The following is a 20,829-nucleotide window of genomic DNA, read 5'->3' as shown; positions in this document are numbered from 1 at the left end:
TGGATTTAGATCTGGTGATTGAGCAGGCAAAGGCATGGTTCCAATGTTCTGGTTCTCCATCCAGGCTTTAACTGATCTTGCTGTGTGGCAAGGGGCATTGTCTTGTTGGAAAATCCAGTCATTGGAGGCAGGACAGAGTTTTCCAGCTGATGGAAGAAGACTGTTTTCAAGAGTAGCCCCAAATATGACCTGGTTCATTGGCCCTGTTCCACCCAGACTACCCCAAATGGTCACTGATCCACCCCCATGTTTTACTGTAGGGGCAGATAGTCTGGTTTGTAGCTTCTCCAGGCTTCCTCCTAACCAGTAAGTTGGCTGGAGTGGACATCAACTGAAAATTGGATTCATCCCTAAAGAGAACCTTAGCCCAATCATCAACAGTCAAGTCACATTTCTCCACAGTGCTCACTCATTTTTAAGACCCCTGGAGGTCTGAGAACGATTCCTGACACAGGAACGGATGAGTGACGGTCATCTGGTGGGTAGAAAGACGTTTCCTGACCAGCTAGCAGTTTGGTAATACCAATGTTGGGCTTGTTTTTTCTTGGTATAATGAACGGCTGTCTTGGAGACCTTCAGTTTTTTCACTACCTGTCTCTCACTCATGCCAGTTTCCAGCAGTGCCAAGATGGCTGCCTTTGTGTCTTTACATAATTCTTTAGTTTTAGGCGATATGTGAGAGCTGACAACTTCTGAGTTGTGCTACAGCTTGAATGTCAGCAAGAAACCACTCTAGGCCTTTGCATGTGCAGCGCTGCTGACATGAAATGGCCTCTTATATACCTGGGAATATAATGAAGCTGAAGCATGTCAGATAGGACATAAAGTATTATGGAATCAGCTGCATTTAAAGTCATGTTCATTGTATTCTTCTCATGACTGTAGTTATGAACTTCTTGTCTCACTACTCAGTTTCTCTGCATCCATAATACACATATTCAACACTTTAAGTTGTTATTTATTAAATTATTGAGTTGTGAATCGACTGTGCTTTTGATGTTTTGTTTTTTTTTTTAAATAAATTACATATTTTTCCTTCAGTTGTCATGGTGAGTAGAATATCTTTGTTTTTTTGAGTCTTGGAACCTATTTTATTGGATTCCTTGACCCCAAAAATTTACACTTTGACACCAAGTTTGCCATTACAGCTATAACAGAAGCAAAGATGTGGGCCTCTAAAGTATGGTTGGCGGCCATTTCAAAAATGGCCGCCAAAGCGAGATCTCACTTGTGTCTTAGGATAAATTTATTTGTATGACCCTAAGGTACTTCCATACCAAAGGGGACCTTTGCCTCATGACTTGAAGCCAAAAGTCACTTAAGCTCCCTACTAAAATGAGGACAACAGTAGCGTTAAAACTCTTATATTTTTCGATAGCATCTTTAACTTTCCTATCACTGCTGCTTTTCTTTTTCTTTAAATTCTGATAATTTAATGTGTCTTCTGGTTGATTTTGCTGCCTTTGTAAGTCAGATTTTAAAAAATGCTCTAAAAACACAGACAAATACTCATATTTAAAAACACCCACGGATGTTGCCTTCTTAACAGCGATGAGACACAAAGAAAAGCAGTGATTATAGTTGAATTCATCGCAGATGGTTCTGTTGTTTACAACAAGATAAATATTAAATCAAGGTCCTCTCACAGGCTGTTAATGAACTTTACGTACAAACAGCTGCCCTTACAAGTACAAACTGTTTCATGCAGTATAAATACTACTGGGTTTGTGATAATATTGTGCTTTAAACTGTGTCTGTAGAGGATTGTGGGTCAGCAAACTGCAAAATCCCACCAGATGTAGCTCAACATCTGGACGTTTCTGGCACGCTGCATTTGACATATTGCAGATTGAGACTCGCTAAATAGTTTCACAGCGTTCTGTTTACTGCGTTAGTTTGGATATTGGAATGAAAGTACACTTTCCTAGTTAAGGATGGTGTAAATAAGCAGAATAAAATCCATAACAGTCAGATCAACAATACTCAATAAGGACAGAAGCTCTAAAGCAGCAGCAATATCAATATTTGTACCCGATTCAATGAAGAAAAGGCATTTAACAGACTTTAACTGGACTTTAAAGGGAAGAAACCTTCAAGAATATTAACCAAAGGACACAAAAAATAATAATTTGAAACAGAAAAGTTCCTGTGTTTGACAACTTTGATATATAGAAACATGTCTTCACTCTAAAAATAAACTGAAAAGAATTAACGCAACCATTTGCACCAATCTTTTTTGATTCATGACGAAGTCTAATTAAGTTCAACCAACAAACTATATTTAATTAAAGGAATTAGTTTTTTCTTCTGCAGTCAAAGGTATTTTTAATTACTGCATGACTGGTAGCACAAACAGTCTTCAAATGGATTATTAATTTTAAAAGTTTGGTTTTTCCATGTTATTTCAAAGGATTTTTTGCAAGTTTGACATTCAAAACACGCTTTTAAGTTAGTGAACATTTCAAATTTCCCTCGGGATTAATAAAGATTCTTTCTACCATTTAAAAATTCAGTTCCAATCAGATTTTCTTCTACAGATTTTACTTTTTTTAAATGTTTTTGTTCATGTAGCAGCTTTTAAGAAATGAATCAATTCAGAAACTAAATTTAATAAAATACTGATATTTTTGCTGATTTTCACACATTAAAACATTAAAACTGTGCAATATTATGGTCACAGTAACAAATGATACATTTCTACAGTATACATATAAATTAATATTTTTTCTGTCAGAAAGTGTCTTCAAAACTGCATTAAAATGAAAATAAAGCTTCTAATCTAATCTTCTTGGTTTTGGTTGAAAACCTACAGAATTCTATTCACTCTGCAGTTGATTGATAGATTTCTGGTTACGGCAGGTAAAAAAGATGCTGCAGTAATAAAAGAATGTAAAATGGTGTCCGTGTCTTTAAAAGTTAAGATATAAGATAAGATGATGAAAACAGGATTGTAGAAATTTTGTGCTCAAGATTCAACAAAAACAGCAAGAATCTGAGTTCAACTGAAAGAAGGAAGTTTTGGGCATCAAAAAGGCATTTATTAAGATCTAACAGGTAAATGTGGGCGTCATCTGCATAAAAACGTATTTAGCCTTTTGAATTAAAGACTTTTCAAGCCACCTCGAGTGTCTAAACCTGGATATTTATGTATTTTTATTGCTTGTAATTCTTAAAAATCATCACTTTGTTAATCATCTTTGTTATGTTTAGGTGAGGAGTCGATAACACCGACAATAAATCAGAAATTTGGGCTTAAACACGAGTTAAAAGGCTAAAAAGCTCCTGTGCAAGCTTTAATACTAATCTTCTTGGTTCTGGTTAAAAACTTGCAGAATTCTGTTCAGTCTGCTGATGGATAGATCTGAGTTCAACTGAAAGACAGAAGTGTTTCATATAAATAATGATCTAACAGGTAAATGTGTGTGTCATCTGCGCAAACACGTATTTAGCCTTTTGAATTAAAGGCTTTTTAACCCACCTCGAGTGGCTAAACCTGGATTTTTATGTAATTGTTTTGGCTTGTAATTCTTAAAAATCATCACTTTGTTATGTTTAGGTGAGGAGTCGATAACACTGACAATAAATCAGAAATTTGGGCTTGAACACGAGTTTAAAGACTAAAAAGCTTCTGTGCAAGCTTCAGTTTTGCAGCTGCCTTCTTAAGATGCAGGCCAGCTCCTTTGTAGTCACTTCATTATGTAGAAATGATAACTACGCCCCACTGGAAGCAAGCTTCTCCAAAATGTATTAAAGCCCTCATTCACATCCACTGATAATCAAGTCGTGACTGTCATTTGGAAATTTTTAATTTTCACAGAGTGTTTGAGCAACACACACACACACACACACACACACACACACACACACACATATATGGCTGGAAATAAGCAAAAGAAAAAAAAATCCTCTGCAACTTCTATTTCCTCCCAAACACTCAGACAGGAAGACATGAATCACTCAAGTCGTCGTCTTTGCTTTATTTGACATCACAGTCAAGTGAGATAAGAAACGGAGGAGGAGGAAATAAGACGTGCATCTCGGTTTAGTCACAACACTCTGAAGTGGAGGCCGAGTCCAAACACTGCAATGCATGTTGAGTTAACGACCATATTAGAGGATAAATGGGCACTTGGTGCTGCAGCAGCCTTTGAAAGTGTGCTACAGGGAGGATGGGCGGACGAGCTGCAGGCCGAATTATCATAGCAAAGTCTGAGGAAGCAGCAAAGTCAACGACAGATTAAACTGACTCCACGCAGAGAGCCGTCGCTCCACGCTTCAAATTAAACTGCAGCTGAACTCCCAATAAAAAAAAAAAAAAAGTCTTTCCATCTCACTCACTGCCCTCTGACCGTGGCACCGCTCGGAGGAAGCGGGGAAAAAAATGACCCAAACTTCAATTGTTTGTCTGTCAGATGCGTTTGTGTTGGCTTTCAGCTTCCCTAACAATGCTGCGAGCAGGAGGAGGGGATTTGGCCGACTGAATCCAGGTCAGACCGTCAGATTACCCTCCTGATCTGGCTGGAAAATTCCAACATGCTGATGGGAGGACACTGATTAAAATAAAAAAAAAAACACAGCAAAGACAAGGAATTTGTTGTTTTAAAAAAGTAATTTGTATTATATTTATTGTGTTGGGATACAATAAAAGAGACAAAAACAATCATATGTACACGAGTGAAAATAAAAACAATAGTAGAGAGCTTTAGTGACATGAGGGAGGCGGAGGTTAATGCTGCTTTTAGGATGTCACGGGAGATTTAAAGTGGCCCTGAGATGTGGACGGATCGGACAAAATGGCATCAGAAGACAATTAAAGTCGACTCTTTTTGGGGACTTAGGGAAAGGGCTTTACTTCAAAGTCCTCCAAAATGATGCAGTCAGAGTCAAACGGGTCGAACAAATGAGAAAACACTCAGGGAAGTCAAAAAGTGGAATTAAAAAAGCCCACAACAGCCGCCACCGTTGTCGTCATTACCGCCGATATTTTTAATTATCAAGTGCACGCTGCTTTCTGAAGTGTTTCTCTGGGAAAAAAATAAATAAAAGACTGCATTTTAAGTAACATCAGTCCTTTCTTTCTTTCTTTTGCAGAGCTGCTGTGGAAGAAGTTAAAGTTTCAGCAATTCTATCTGGGAAAGCACAGCGCTTATTACACAGCTCAATTTCCAATTCTCTCACAGGTACGCACACAAACACACACTCACTCACACACACACACACAGAATACAAAATGAGGCCGCAGCACAAAACAATCTCCCAGACAGGCTCAGTGATACAAAAACACACGGACAAAAAGGAAAGACGGCTATTATGCGAGGCTGGAGAGGGCCAGTATTCATACGTTGCTTTATAAGAAGAAACACAACAACATCTTTCATTCCATTTAGGGACCTGCAAACAGAGACAGTTATCTCGGTGGCGTTACACGAGGCTGCCGTGGAGTGGCTGCTCAGGCTGCGGGCCATTATGCCGGCCTGGAATGGGGAGCTATAATTGCAGAGGGAGAGTACAATCAGCTGCTGTGTTTGTCTCCGCTCTAATCTCTAAACCCTGGCCGGGCCTTTTCGCCGACACCGGGCTGCCGTTTGCGTCCGGCCTTTCATCTGGCTGCTCGTGGGGAGTCTTTTTAGTTCAGATCAGTCAGAATTTCAACTCGACTTTTCTCGTGCTTCTGGGAGAAACCCGAGGTGATAAACGCCGCTGATGATCTGACGTGAAGCCTAACTGTCCTTAATTCCCTCGTGCCGAAGATGCAACCTTTAACCTGTGATTCCTTCCCAGCCGGCGACAAGTCAGTGCAGAAACAATCAACAACGCAATCACATTCCTTCATGTTTACGGTGCCCCCGTGACCCAAATACTTCATCTTTGTTGTGGCGGCTATAAACCAGACTATTAGAAGCGAAACTGGGTTTATAGGTGCCGTCCGGAGAAAAGCTTGGCTCCTCTACAAAGCTGCGTTGCAGTGCATGATGGTGGGAGCTTTTAAATGCTGCCTAAGCAGGATTATTCAACTGCTGTGCTTCACATGGTTTCACTTCTGCAGGAAAGTACAGTACAGCGCTTGTTCAGGATTGAGTGCAATACTACTTTTAGGAACGAACAAAAAAAAAAAAAGTCATTGGAAATTCACTTTCTCTCCTCTCCTGGTGCTCCCAGAACCATTTTCGTCCATTAAAGGCACCTCGCAGAGCTACAGCTGAAGGCCTGTGCCTGGATTCATGTCTTTTTGATTAAGTAAGAGGGAAAGAAAAGCCCTTGGAATGAGGATAAAATACATTTTTCAAGGCACAGTTGTCGAAGCTCCTACCCCTGAATATACTGATAAGAGCAGAAAGTTTTACATTCATTTAAAAAAAAAAAAAAAAAAAAAAAAAGACAAAACAGCGCTGGGTTTCTTTAACAGTCACGCTGGAGAAGAAGAATACTTTGGACTAACTAGCCAAGAGAGTTTCAGTGTTACAGTAATGTCTGAAAAGGCACACAAACAAACAAAACAAAATGAAAAATAAACGTTCACGATTGTCACTTTTAAAAAAGAATTCCTGCGAGACGGAGGGTCCACTGGAGGTAAATGTGCCAAACGACGAGGCGGACGGAGGTCAGAGATTCCCCTCGTCGAGCATCTTGTTGACGCCGTTGCAGATCCGCTGCAGGTGAGCACGGTAAACCTCCGATGGCCCGTACAGCGTCGCCAGGAAGTCACAGTCGGCGAAGTGATTGAAGACGTGGTTGACCCGCGAGTGGCTCTTGGCCGTCAGGTGGCACTTGATGGCCTGGTGCAGCAGCTCGCGGCACTCGTTCAAGATGGCGCTCATGACGCGGCGGTCGAAGGTGAACTCGATCTGGTGGAAGCTCACCGCCGTCATGGCCAGGGTGTGGACCTTCTTCCTGTGAGACAGAAAGAGGAGAAGCTGTCAGCGTCTGAATCTGACCGCAGCAGCAGAAGAGAGTAAAAATAGAAACTGCTGTCTTATGAGTTTCTTCAGAAAAGTTTTCCGCCCCCTCCGAAGATTAGTTATAGTGTTGTCCTTTGCAGCGACACATCTCCATGATAATATAATCACCATTCTCCATACTGTGCACTTGTGTCAGCTCCTCATGCCTCCAAGCTGAGTGCGACTGTTTCAGAGGGAAATATATGAACTGATGTCCTTAATTTGCCTCTATCGGCAAACAGAAATGTACTTGAAGTGCAGTTTTCCTCTTAACTACATCCTTGTTGTTCCTCGAGGTTTGTCACCTCCTGATGCAAACATTAAAATTCAGTCAGAGACACTTCAGTCGAGTGATTGACCTGATTTGAACGGGAGCAGAAACGAGGACTCTGCTGAGAGAACTTAACCTCCTCCATTGACACACACATGACATTAAATCCTCATGAGTCAACAACATGAAACTCCATGTGAGCAGGAGGTCGGGGCGCTAATAGCTGCCGACACCAACAACTTCAGTGCTCTGCTTGAGCTGACGCGATGCTTCCTATATGCCAGGATGCTTCATTTCAGCTCCTTTACAGTAAACATTTTTGGAGGGTACATTTCTTGCTTTGTTTCTGAGAGTTTAGTGAGCAGATTGATGCTTCCTTCATGTTTGTATGTTGAATAAGAAGCAAGAGCCAGGAGGCAATTAGAGAAAAAACTCGACTAGTTCTGTCTGAAGTTTCAAAGTACGCCTGCCAACACCTCCAACGGTGACACATTAACATGTGTGCCGTGTTCAGACAATGACAGCGGAATAGAACGAACAGGAAATGCTCTCATTATTCTGACTCAGGGGGTCTTCACATATGGTTACCGTCACTGCTGCGACACCGAAGAGTTTATTCCACATACAGACGGTGGATTTACAGCCACTGTGCCTCTGGTTTAATATCACTGTGTTGTATAGTAACAGCACAGTATATAGTGTAATGCAGTATAGTAGTATAGTATAGTATAGGGCAGTGGTTCCCAACCTGGGGTCTGTGCCCCCCAGGGGGGGGGGGGGCGCCAGAGATCTGAGGGGGGGGCACGTAGCTTTGTCTGCTCTGAGGCTGTGAGGTTCTAAAAAATAGATTTTTACATTCTGTATAAAATCAGAGTAACAGACTCACTGTGTCATCACAAGTCTATCTAAAAAACACTTTTAAAACACATTCATTTGGTCTTTCTTCAAAAATCCTTTGCTACTTTGATGGTCACACCTCCTTGACCTTTCAACTTCTCTCCACACTTTCTTCAGGTTGGCTCGCTAGTTCATCCCGATTGATTAGTGTGTGTGCAGTTAGAAAATTACTGACGGAAACGGTGTCTGAAAAACGCAAAATGGGTGAAGATTCATCAGTACCCTCGAGAGTTACCTTAAATTTGGTTTTATTAAAGGAGAAGACAGAATTATAGTATTTGTGGTGAAATGCTCGCAAATGACAGCATGAAGCCAGCAAATTACGGCGACGTCAGGAAACAAAAGACAGTTTGGTAAAGTTGGAAAGATAGTATAATATAGTACAGCACAATGCGGTATAGTACAGTATAGTGCAATACAGTACAGTGAAGTATAGCTTAGTATAGTAGACTATAGTATAGTGTAGTACAGCACAATGTGGTATAGTGAATAGTGAAGTATAGTGAAGTATAGTTTAGTAAACTATAGTATAGTGAAGTATAGTTTAGTTGTTTAAACTATAGTATAGTACAATACAATGCACTATAGCACAGTATAGTATAGTGTAGTACAGTATAGTGAAGTATAGCAGAGTAGACTATAGTACAGTGCAGTAGAGCAGACTATAGTACAGTACAGTATAGTAGACTATAGTATTGTACAGTCTGATGAAGTATGGTTTAGTAGACTGTAGTATAGTATAGTACAGTATAGTAAAGTATAGTTTAGTAGAATAGACAATAGTACGGTATAGTAGAGAATAGCATATTAGAGTAATTATATTTTAGTGCAGCATAGAATAGCATAGTTAGATACAGTAGAGTATACTCCAATATAGTAGAAGAGTAAAATATAGTAGAGCAGAACTGCATACAAGATAGTATAGCATAGCATAGTATAATTAAGTTGAATAAAGCTGGTCTCGGTCATGGTGATCATTAAGATGTATTGGTGATGCTCTAACCGGCACAGGCAGCTACTACATGAACCAAAGTGGTGGAAAGCTGTACTGTTATAACTCTGATGTACTGCAGTATTTACACTTTAAAATGCGGTCTTCTCGTGAAATGCATGCGCTGTTTTTTTCCGTTCATAGAAAAGACTGCATGTAGAAAAAAAAAATCACCCCAATTTTATCTGGGACAAATCTGACAGTAGAGCGCCCTAGTTTACTTTTTATATTTAAGGTCATTTTTGGTCACACACCTGTCTGAGCACCACAGCTAAAAAGCTGCACCTACTGCAGCCTGAAATGTGAAAGTTGGTCTGGAGCCTTGGCTTAGTTAAGTACAGTAAAGTATAATACAGTAGAGCAGAATGTCATAGAAGGCAGTATAGATTAGCATAATATAGTATAGTAGAATACAGTAGAGTACACTGCAGTAGAATAAAGTGTAATTTTGCCTCCATATTTGTCCCCCATCTGCTCTGTATGAAAACAGCCTGCATGAGTCATGTGACTGTTGGTTACAGCTGAGTCACTATCAGCTTCCCAGATTCATCGAGGAGTTTTTTAAATAACTTTCATTATCTTTACAGAATCTGGTAACTGCATACTGTTCATTTTTGTCAAGTTTTTTAAATTTAGCTTGCAGAAGGAAGTGATGTTGAGGAAATATCATGATTTTTAAGGTCAGATTTGCTGAAGTTTCCAAACTAAATGAGACATGACAGATGCATCAATTAGAAACTGTCAGAAAATCTTTGAAAAAAATCCACTACAAGAGATTTTTTCCATTTTTACACTTTGTGGCCCTGATTAATTTTGTTATTTTGGTGATTTTTTTGATTATCAAAGCAGGTTTTAGGGTCCAAAGGGTTACGCAAGCAAGATACAGAGCATTAATTTGTGAGTTTTAGAGGTAGATTTAACCATTTCCTCTTGCTCTGTACTCCATACAGACATGACAGTGGTTTCTTCTCATCGAGCTGCTGGACAGAAAGCAAATGAGCGTGCTGGCTGAAATACGCAGCTGTTTCCTTTCTGACTCTTACCTGAAGTTCTCGACCAGAATGAGCTCCTCGCTGTTGAACTGGTTGTTCCTGTAGAGCACTCCCAGCTTCACCACCATCTTGATCAGGTTCTTGATGATCTTCTGGGACTCCTTGCGGTTGCGAGTGTACTCCTTGGTGACGCGGTACAGCTCGTCCAGCACCTCGCTGCTGGTGTCATCGATGAAGAGGTTCGCCACGCTCTTGGTGGCCATCTTACTCATCAGCTTCTTCTGCGCCTGCAGGGCCAAACTCTTGGTGCTGAAGGAGTCCATGGTCTAATCTAGAGATGTAGAGAGCAACAGAAGAAGCTGGTTAAACAGTGTTTTCTTTCAGGAGAGGCCAGTGTGAAAACATATTTGCCTGCTGGTGTTCCACATGTGACAAACAGGCATAACGTTCTGTCAACCTGCCTAATACAGGGGTTTACGATGTATTCGACCTACGGTGTTTCGTCATTATGTCGGAACTGCTTACGTGGACGTAGTTGGCGAGTGGAGCGGCTGAATACGTCGTCACACGGTGCTATAAGACGGCTCTGTTTACATTCGCCGGCTGTATGTCACCTTGGATTGTGCTACATTTGCTCACTTCTTGCCCTTCACTATGGCTCCCAAGCGTAAGACAGACTCTTCTGATGGAGTTCCGACTTACGGCAAAAATCGACTTACGTCGGGCTGTAGGTCGAGGTAAGCCGAGGATACCCAGTACTGTGTTGGTCCCCTTTAAGCAGCTAAAAGTCCTCTGACCCAGTGGGGCATCTCGTAGCTCCGGGATGGTGGCAGTGAGGAGGCTGCAGGTAGGGCTTGCCTGAATAGCAGTTTCTGGGCTCCGGATATTCAGCCCCGATTAATGATGAATATCCGAATATTCGATTCAGTTTGTAATGGGGGGAGGGGTTATCCAAATATTCAGATCCCAAAATGAATATTCAGACACCACCGTCACAACCGAATATTCGGATATTTGGGTCCAGCCCTAGTTGCAGGGTGGGACCTATCTAGATCAGGCTTATCCTGGCACATCCCACTCAGTAAGAGTTGGATCTGAGTAGTGAGGAACCCAGGTGAACACCTTAGCTCTGCCGTGTTCCCTGGTTCACTCCTGAGCAGCTTTTGCAGTGTGCCGGGGCACATTGTGGCAACTGGCATCAAGGGGTGGAGGGTTGCTTGACTGTGGGTAGAGTAGGGGAATGACATGCAGTACATGGCCAAGGGCTGGATTCGAACCCATGACCACTGCGTTTGGGACTATATAAAACAAGATGGTCGATGTTATTCACTTCACTTGTCAGTTGTCATAATGTTGTGGCTCATCGATGGAAAATGAGAAATGAAAGGAGAGGAACCTTTACTTGGAAATCCACTTTGACTTTTCTCATCTCAAAAGCAAAACATAGAGCGCCAACACATTAGAGCCTGCAGTGTGTGAGGTTGTTAGGAATACCACCGACACTAATGCTGTTTAAACTCCGGGGCCAAGAACTGTCCCCTTTATCAGATAATGAGCCATGGCAGCTGTCGAATTAGTCCCAGCAAACCCTCTGGCTTGGAGCCCACAAGGTAGTTAGAGAAGAATGTGTCATTACGCCGTGTGGGAGTGAAGTCAGTTACAGCTCGACCACCGGCTGCTAATCTGCTCCATCGCATTCACAAAAACGAGGTGTGAGAACGTGAAGCAGGAGGCTGACTGCTCATTCGCCGCCCGGCTTTGATTTATGCACGATGCCGTTTCTGAGTGTGCGTTTGTTTGCCAAGTGGGGTGACTCAGTGTGAGGCGGCGTCCATGATGAAGGCTCATAAACACTGGAGGGTCACGGGGCCCCGCTGGCTTTCGCAAACCCCCCTCCAGGCCCCTCATCAAACGAGGCAGGGCTGCGGTACGCCTCATCATCTCAGCATGTCCTGCGGGTCACTTGTTCAGGTTTGTACATTGTGTTTTTCAAAAAATAAAATGAATCTATTTTCCCGTGCACTCCCTCTGTAACCTTCGCAGATCTCCAAGGATAACCTGGGAGCGCACAAGCGTAAACAGGCAACAAAGGCTGTTTTCTACAACCGCCTTCCAAACCCAGCAGCAGAGGGGGGTGAATGAAGAGGAGGAGGCTGATGTGTTGTGAGTTTTATCGTTATAGGGCATGTTCTCCACTTTTCAGGGATGTATTCAAAAAAAAAACACACACACACAATGAAAGTGAATAAGAGTTGATTAAAAAATATCTGATGGTGCCTCTTACAACAGAGCCCAAGGTGACACTTTCAGATAGCTTAAAAGCCAAGTATATTTATTTATAATTAGTCTTATGTAAGAGAGGGGAAAAAAGCAGCGATTTGAGAGGCTGGATACAGATCATGTTAGAAGTCTGTCAGGCTGAAATACATTAACTATGTGATGGATTGCTTTGAATTGTGCAACAAATATTCAAGGTCCCCTGAGAAAATGTTTCCTCTTACCAGAAGGTTGAAAATGTTTTTTTTTTTAATATGAAAATAACGACAATATTGGATGGATTGCTGTAGTATAAACACATACAGTCCCACAACATCATCATCATGTCATATCTGTATAAATACAGATGTAAATTTATCATGTATTATTGTCTTTGTTTTTAGCCTTATTTTACTTTCCTAATTCTTATCCTACTTCTTTCAGGCTTCATCTGTATTTAGCCGCTGTAACATATACATTTTCCTGGTGAGGAATCAATAAAGTTCTTATCTTTTCGTATCTTTAAAGATTCTAGCACCAACATCAGGCCAAATTTACGCTAATTAGTAAGCTGAACGCACTAAACACGGTAAACGTATCTGCTTTACATCTGCATTCTTGCATTAATGATATGTGAATAATTTAATGATTAACTGATTATTGAAACTGTTCTTGAGCTTAAGGCGGTGATTTATGGCGGTGTTTTCTGCAGAATGTTCGAGATGGAAAATGTGTGACGAGTTTTCTTTGCTGCAGCTCAGATGCAATTTGTTTGTACTCAATTATGTAAAACTATACTGCAAGGTCAGTAAACAGAGCATGAACAAACACTGCTCAGATTTACATAAATATATATTCTGAAACACTATACCAGGAAAAATACCTGTAGGGGTGGAAACTGAAAACTTTGTGGCTACTGAAATCTGTCCGTCACTTCTTGAGGCAAAAGTTGGAATTTTAATGTCCATTCAAGGCTTAGTTTTCTGGATTTAAGTCATAATTCGCTGAATTATAGGTTTTGCTTTATTTAGACAAAATTGTTAAATTTTAAGGTTTCATGTGCAACATTCAGAATTACTGGATGTCATCAAAGAAGCAGCATCTCAGACCGAAGCAAACGGCCACAACTTTTGACAACTGTTGACATATTCCTCACAAGAAAATAGGGCTGGACCTGAATATCTGAATATTCGGTCGTTGCAGTGGTATCCGAATATTTATTTTGAGATCCGAATATTCGGATCCCCCCGCCCCAGACAATGTCGCATGATTGGTATTCAAAAATTCCTTAAAAGTTTCCCTTAAAAGTTTTTTTTTTTTTTAAATCCTAAATTTTGCAAGAAAAATTTTTTTTTAAAATAAATTGTAAATATTTTCAAAAAATTACTAAAAATCTTCCGAAAAAGATCCTAGAAATATCTCAAGTGATTACATATATATCAGTAAAACTTCTAATATTTTCTTTAAGAACATTCAGAAAAAAATCAACCAAAATCCAGCGGATTTCGATTTTTTTCTGAATGTTCTTAAACATTTTTTTGAACATCGCTTTTTTTGCACCAAAAAATGTTCAAAAATTTCCCAAAAATGCTGAAAATGTGGAAGTTTTCACTGTGAAAACACATTTTTTCCCCCACATTTTCAAACTTTAAAACGGGTCAATTTGACCTGCAGGACGACACGAGGGTTAACGCTAATAACAAAGACACATTATTTAAAGAGAAAACAATGAAGCAATAAAAAAAAAACTATTTCCTGCTGATGTGGAGAAAGAATTCAGTTATGTCACATTCAGTCTCATTCTTATGGCGTATGAGACAGTTATCTGCTATTCTCTCAGCTGCAACCTTGACCGTGTTAAATGATACTTGAAGCAAGTAGAGGACAAGTATTAGAACACAATTCAAACCACTAAGTACAGTTCCTGCAAATCTTATGAGGTCAACAAGAAGGCTATAAAGTTTTAGTGTTTCAGTCAGTGTCTGTTTTAGGATTATATGCTCTTGAAAGACACATAGAACAACGAAATGACTTTGAAAACAGCTCTAAAAACTCTGATCTTGTCCTCTCACTATCTGCCCGCTGAGCTCCGTCGATCTTCCAGGATTGATGATGCTATTTTCCAAGAGAACAGATGGGTCAATAGACGGTGTTTTATCTGTGTTGATGTGTAATCTGGAACTTAATCTGCTCAAGAACTGGTTAAGCGCGCAGTGTAGGTTAATATGGTGATGTAATCAATAAGAAGTAAAAGAGTTAAACCTGAAGTTACTTCGATAACCTCACATCCTGCTTCATACTACAGGCCTCAGGAACTGACAAAAACACAATCCAACCACAACCATTAGGTCATGTAGCGAGTGGTTGCTAACTTGAGTATCATTATCTTCATTTCATTTGTCTTTCCTTAACTCGTGACAGAAACTGAGAAAAAGATCCTTAAAACAGCAGCACAGACCCTCATGTTAAGCCAAAATAAGAAAGGGGCACATAAATTAAGTAAATAACATGAATAAATATGCATAAAGATGGCTAACAGTTTCAATGGGAGGGTCTCACATGCACCAACATTTAAGTGTATTTGGACCAGATGCCAAAATGTAGAACAGAGAAGCTTGAAATTTCAACTGACAGTTATTCCACAATATCTTTAGATAGTAGATAATTATTTGTCGCTATATTAATGTTATATTTATGTTCAAAATCTAAACAAGTTTGGCTTCAATTGTCAAGTGAAAAAATCTGCCGCCGAGGGTTGTTTGAAGTATCACTTTAACTGCTGAATATTTTATTTATTAACAAATTTTTCCATTAAGTGTCAGAAATAAGTGTAAAAAATGTCTGGTGATGCCTTCAGATGGTTGTTTTTGTGCAACCAAATGTCCAAAACTACAAAGATGTTCGATTTACTTTGATGTAAAGCAAAGAAAAGCAACAAAAGCACAAAATTCAATTCTCACATTAGAGAAGTTAGCATCAATGGTTGGAGTAAACTGACTGAAATCAGTAATATAACAGTTGCAGGAATATTTTCTGTTGGCTCAGTTAATAAACTAATGTTCTATTTCTAAACACAAATATGTTTATGCGAGTATTGATTTGGCATTGCAACCGAAAAAATCTCAAACAATGCCTACAGCCAAAGTATGAAGGATTTTAGGTTGAGAGGAAACGCACACATAAATAAGGAAAACACTTTTGTACCTCAGGGGGGAAGATAAATACAAAGCAGACTCGAGAGTCAGATCTCATTTCCTTGATAAATCTCCTGACGTGTTACAGACGAGCTAAATGCAGCCTAATAGGTGACTGCCACAGTGAAAACAAAATAATTATATTTACAGAGGCCTCCCATTCACATCATGGTGGGGGATTAATCTTTATACAATACGTCTCCATGTGAGAAAAAAAAACCCAGAAGATTAGCTGAAATGGAAAACTGAATGAGCATGTGCTGGAGAACAGTACAAAGCCAGAGCAGGAGAGGTGCTATTAGTGCAGCAGACAAAGGCAGAGGTGACACATCCCTGCTGGGTGACTGGTGATTTCTACTGTTGTTGCTACTCGAAGGCAGTGCATGTGCTGCTACAATGTGTGACTTTCATTCCTCTCTTTCTCTCTCTGCAATGCCTCTCTAAGAATATCAATAAGACTCCTTGGAGAGAGTGTCAGCAGGATGCTTTCCAGAGAGAGGAGACACACAAGGAGAGGGTGAGCAAAGAGAAACTAGGCTGGGGGTGTGCTAAATACCAATCCTGAAGCATTGTCAAAATGTAAGTGTTGAATGAGAGGTCCTTTATGCACCGCCAAATGCTGAACCCGGCATCTGGTTGCAGGTGCTGGACGTTTAATCAAGCCTCTTGTCCCGCTGGCCAAAAATCACCGACGGATCCCCATCGACTGTTTTGCCACGGCTCTAACTCTAATGGTGCTTTTCTACGAGCTCCTACTCGGCTCGGTTTAGGTCGTTTTCCATTTAACTTGAGTACCACCTCATCGTGGGTGGAGTCATCATAGCACGGCAGCCCAGAAGTCCTTTAATGTCATTTGTGTACGACACAAATGCAACACAACAATGGAGGATGTGGAGGCAATGCAGTGTTTGCTCCACATTCATTTAGGAGTGGTGGGCCGCCATTCCTAAATCCTGTACGCTAGTTGAAAAGTAGGTGCTAGTGGAAAAGCGCCATAAACTCATCGAGCTGCTCTCGCCGCTGAAAATCTTTCTCTGATGCAATGTGTGTGAAACGGATAACAAGGAGAAAGACACTAATGATCAGGCTGAAAAAAGACACAAGTTGAAATCTTTATTTCTGTGTTAGCGGCACCTAAGAAACAGTCACTTAGTCGGTTTGACGACCTTTAATCACTGCATCCAGCCTCGAGTGGAGAATCGCTTATCATAGAGGAAGTCTGCGTTTATGTCCCCTTTTTTCCCCCCGGTGTCCTCACTGACGGATGTGTAAGAGTTCAGAAAAATGCAAATGGATAATAGGCAGGCCTCTTTCTCAGATTGGAGGGTGATTTCATAGTGCTCATTAAATTCCACTCCTGCTGGAGACCGGAGCCATCATAGCTGTCAACTCCAGCAGCAGAACAAGAGGAAGAAGAGGAGGAGGAGGAGGGGAAAGAGTAAGGAGGGATGGAGTGTTTTCCAGTCATGTAGACAAACAGTTGAAACACTCAGGAGTGTCTGCCTGTGGTTTCGCTCAAAGCAGCAGAGTGACATAACAGACTCCTGGCACTCTTATCTCCAGGATGGAGGGATATCCTCACTCTCCCCCTCTATTTTCCCAAGGCGAGAAAACTAAAGGCTTCAGGAAAACATGTCCTCGAGGGACAAGTGCAGAGTGATGAAAAAGTTTTTGATGCGACTGCTTTTTTGGGGGGTGGAGGGAGGTGAAGACTCTGCAGCATGAAAGTGGTTGGTGCCAAATCTAAATGGCCTGTGAAGTGCGGTGCCCAGGGACATCCCAGCCAACCCTGACACAGCGTCTTCATAGTGTTTATAGAGGCAACATTTTAACGGATTTAAGGCGGAACGAGACATGACAGCAGAAAACACTGCCGAGTATGGTGGAAAAATATACCCGCTGCGGCCGTCGGTGCACACAGGAGTCATGCAAACAAACATCAGTGTGCTCACACACATTACTGATAGGGCCCGCTTCCCGAACAGCTGTAAATGAAATGAAAACAAAGACAGATTGCAGCAGCCAAGAGTTCAGCACTTATAATTGCAGCAGTTACAAACTCGTACACTCGCTCAGAACAAGCTGGCAAACGCTCACTCACAGAAACATGCAGGCGAAAAGCTCAGCAAAGACTCATGGAAATGAAACCGGACCCGACGCAGCGTTGTATGGATGTCTGGTGACAGTGAGGGACTCTGGGTAATGAACCCAGGGACTGTTACACTCCTGCAGGTGCAGACAGTCCCGTCAAGCCTGTGTGACAGCCTGTGATGACAAAGAAATAACCTCACCGTCCTCCTCTGTAGTCCTTGGAGGATTATTGAACCTGGATAATAGAAAGCCGGGTAGACCCTTTATTATACAGATTTAATTTGCTGTGCCTGTTTGAGTTTCAGAGGAGGTAAAGCTGATGTCTGTATCGGGGACACTTCAACCAAAGGCTTTTCCAATTCATTTGGGAAAAGGGGAATAAGTGGGATGACAATTCCTACTGGCTGTCACTTTCATTTAGTGTTTCTATAATGTGGCCATTGTGACCTTTTCACACTGACGCACTGAATAAGTGCTGAAGAAATTGATCTTGTTGCTACAATCTAGAAGCGTTGTGTAACCAATTATGTAAATGCCACAGCCTGAAATTTACTTATGAGCCAACGCTGATAGAGAACAGTCACTGTAGTTGTTGTATTATAATGAAAAATGTGATTATTACATATTTACATGAGCAAATTCTGATTATTTACATTATCATTTATGACATCTTTTATGCCAGCCGTGTTGTTTATCACGATGTTTCCAAACCTGTGGATTCTGCTGCTGGAATACCTCAATCAAAAAACTAATAAAAGACATAGTGTGATGACATTGTGAAGCTGCAGGGGACCATGGGAGTTGTTGTCTTCATCATCGCTGCCAATGAAAATATGACAGAATGGCCCAGAAATTGCTATTCGGGCCAGCCCTAATGACCAGTCATACAGCTGCTGTAGCTAACATCATGTGATGAAGGGGTAGCTTAGCACTGTTATTTATGCTAAAAGTAATGATACTAAAACTAGAAAAGCACTCAGAGAGCGCAGTACTCCGTCAAGGCCGCTCATTCCTTGCATCATTTCCGACAGACACTGAAAACATATCTTCGCATTAATTTTGTACGAAGTCACAAAATATTTAGAAAAAAAAGAAGTCGATCATTTATTTGGAGACGTTAAACACTGAATAGAGTCAAAGATAACAGGAGGGTTAAATGTTCAGATTCTTAGAAAATTTATTCAACATTTTGTCCAGTTTAAAAGTGATTTTATTCAGGTTCAGCCACTGAAATGTGTTTCTAACAAATTGTGTTAGAGAAGTTTACCCTTTGTATCTGTCTTGGATTTGATAAATACTGACAGTCAATTTGAAAACCTTACAGTTGCATTTGTTTTCAGGATGGGATTTTTCCTGTTTAGAGGATTTCCTGTTTTTCTGACCTTATACTTACCTCAAGCTTACCATCATTTGTACATATCATACTTGCCTGTAGAGATGAGTTTATTGCAGCCTCATATAAAATCAACAACAATGATAGTAATAATATTAAAGCAAACAGAGCTCTGGTATCGGAATAGCTTCAGTATCGGCAGATATCCAAATTCAGGTATCAGGATTGGATCGGAAGTAAAAAAATGTGGATCGGTGCATCCCTACTTTAAACCAATCAAAATCTTCTGAAAACAGGATGTACCGACTGTGTTCGGTCCAAATAGTGATGGAGGAACTGTGGTGGATCATTTGCATGCTAAAGGCGATCAACGCCATTAAAACAGATTATTCACCATAAAAACCGGGAAGGGCTTCTTTAATGCTCAACCCAAAGCTGCGGTAAAACTTGACATTTTCAGTGCGGTGCGTTGCCGCCTGGAGGTTGTTGGTTGTCAGTTTATTCCTGCAATCTACATCTGGTGAGTCAGACAATGTGTCACTAAATGTTTTCATCGATCATACCTGACATTTAGCAGCTCTGTCTTTGTGTGTTTTTGGGCGCTCCATCCTGATACACAAAATTACTGTTTCAATTTGGGTAAATCCGACATTCAAATGCTATTAACCCTCGCGTGTCGTCCTGCGGGCCAAAATTGACCCGTTTTAAAGTTTGAAAATGTGGGAAAAAAAAATATTTCCACAGTGAAACTTCTGATGTCCACATTTTCAACATTTTTGGGAAATCTTTAAACATTTTTGGTGGAAAAAAATAAATGTTAAAAATGTTTCTGAAGAACATTCACAAAAAAAATCAACCAAAATCCAGCAAATTTCACTGGATTTTGGTTGATTTTTATGTGAATGTTCTTAAAGGAAATATTAGAAGTTTTACTGATATATATTTAATCACTTTAGATATTTTTAGGATTTTTGTGGAAGATTTTTACTCATATTTGCAAGAATTTTCTTGGGTTAAAAGTTTATAAATAAAACTTTTAAGGGAAATTTATAAGGAATTATTGGAATTTTCTTCCTGAAGGTTTAGCAAATTTTCAGAAATTTGTGGAATTTTTTTGCAGAATTTTTGGATTTTTTTCAGACAAGGAAGCAATATTTTTTGGTGCCCGCAAGTGAGGACAACAGGAGGGTTAAAACTGATTTTTGGTTGCTCACCTCTCTGAGCGGGGACTAGAAGCCTCTCAGTGCACAGCCACCTAGCAGTGTGAGGCGTTTATGTAAGGTCGGTAAATTCCAGCAGTCTGCACATGATGCGTTTGGAGGACGTCTGTAAGTTGTAGCTTCAGAAAACAACCAAGGTGACGCTGTCTCCCTCTAACCCGCAGGAGTCTCTGCATGCACATCCATCACATCAAACCACCCACCACCGCAGGGACATTTTCAAGCCGTTATGATAAAACGGCAATCATTATGCAATGCGTTTGCTGCTAAGAGGGTAATCAAAGCATGGCTAGGAACACTGCTTTTTCTGTCAGAACATTGACGATAAAACAGCCCAATGTTTTCAATGAACTCGTGTCAGATGTGTGGTTGGAAAAGCAGCCTCCCTTCACCGCCTTTAAGTTCTACATCAGGGGTGTCAAACATGCGGCCTGTGGGCCAAAAGCGGTCCTCCAGAGGGTCCAATCTGGCCCTCAAAGTGTAAAAATTCCAGAGAAGACATTAACCGCAATTTATAAATTAGTAAATTTATAAATTTAAAATAATTTCTAGACCATGACAAGTTGTTTTGATCAGAAAGTAAAATACTAGATTGTTCATTGTTCTTGTGTCGTTTTGTGTCTCATTTTTGTTTTTTTGTCTGACT

At 40.6% G+C, this 20,829-nt stretch overlaps 1 protein-coding gene across 1 annotated transcript in view; it reads right to left on the bottom strand.

Moving 5' to 3' along the window:
- Positions 1-4,590: 4,590 nt before the first annotated feature.
- Positions 4,591-20,829, bottom strand: part of tnfaip8l1 (tumor necrosis factor, alpha-induced protein 8-like 1) — a 31,612-nt gene continuing 15,373 nt past the window's right edge. Inside the window, exons 2-3 of the mRNA XM_023294580.3 lie at positions 10,141-10,420; positions 4,591-6,891 (exon numbers count right to left, since the gene is read on the bottom strand). Coding sequence (XP_023150348.2) covers positions 6,603-6,891; positions 10,141-10,412 — 561 coding nt within the window. The 5' untranslated portion in view covers positions 10,413-10,420 and the 3' untranslated portion in view covers positions 4,591-6,602. The remainder of the gene's footprint in view (positions 6,892-10,140; positions 10,421-20,829) is intronic.

The sequence above is a fragment of the Amphiprion ocellaris genome, chromosome 2 (genome assembly GCF_022539595.1).
Source record: "Amphiprion ocellaris isolate individual 3 ecotype Okinawa chromosome 2, ASM2253959v1, whole genome shotgun sequence".
Lineage (NCBI taxonomy): Eukaryota > Metazoa > Chordata > Actinopteri > Pomacentridae > Amphiprion > Amphiprion ocellaris.
This window is presented reverse-complemented; position numbering and strand designations above follow the sequence as displayed.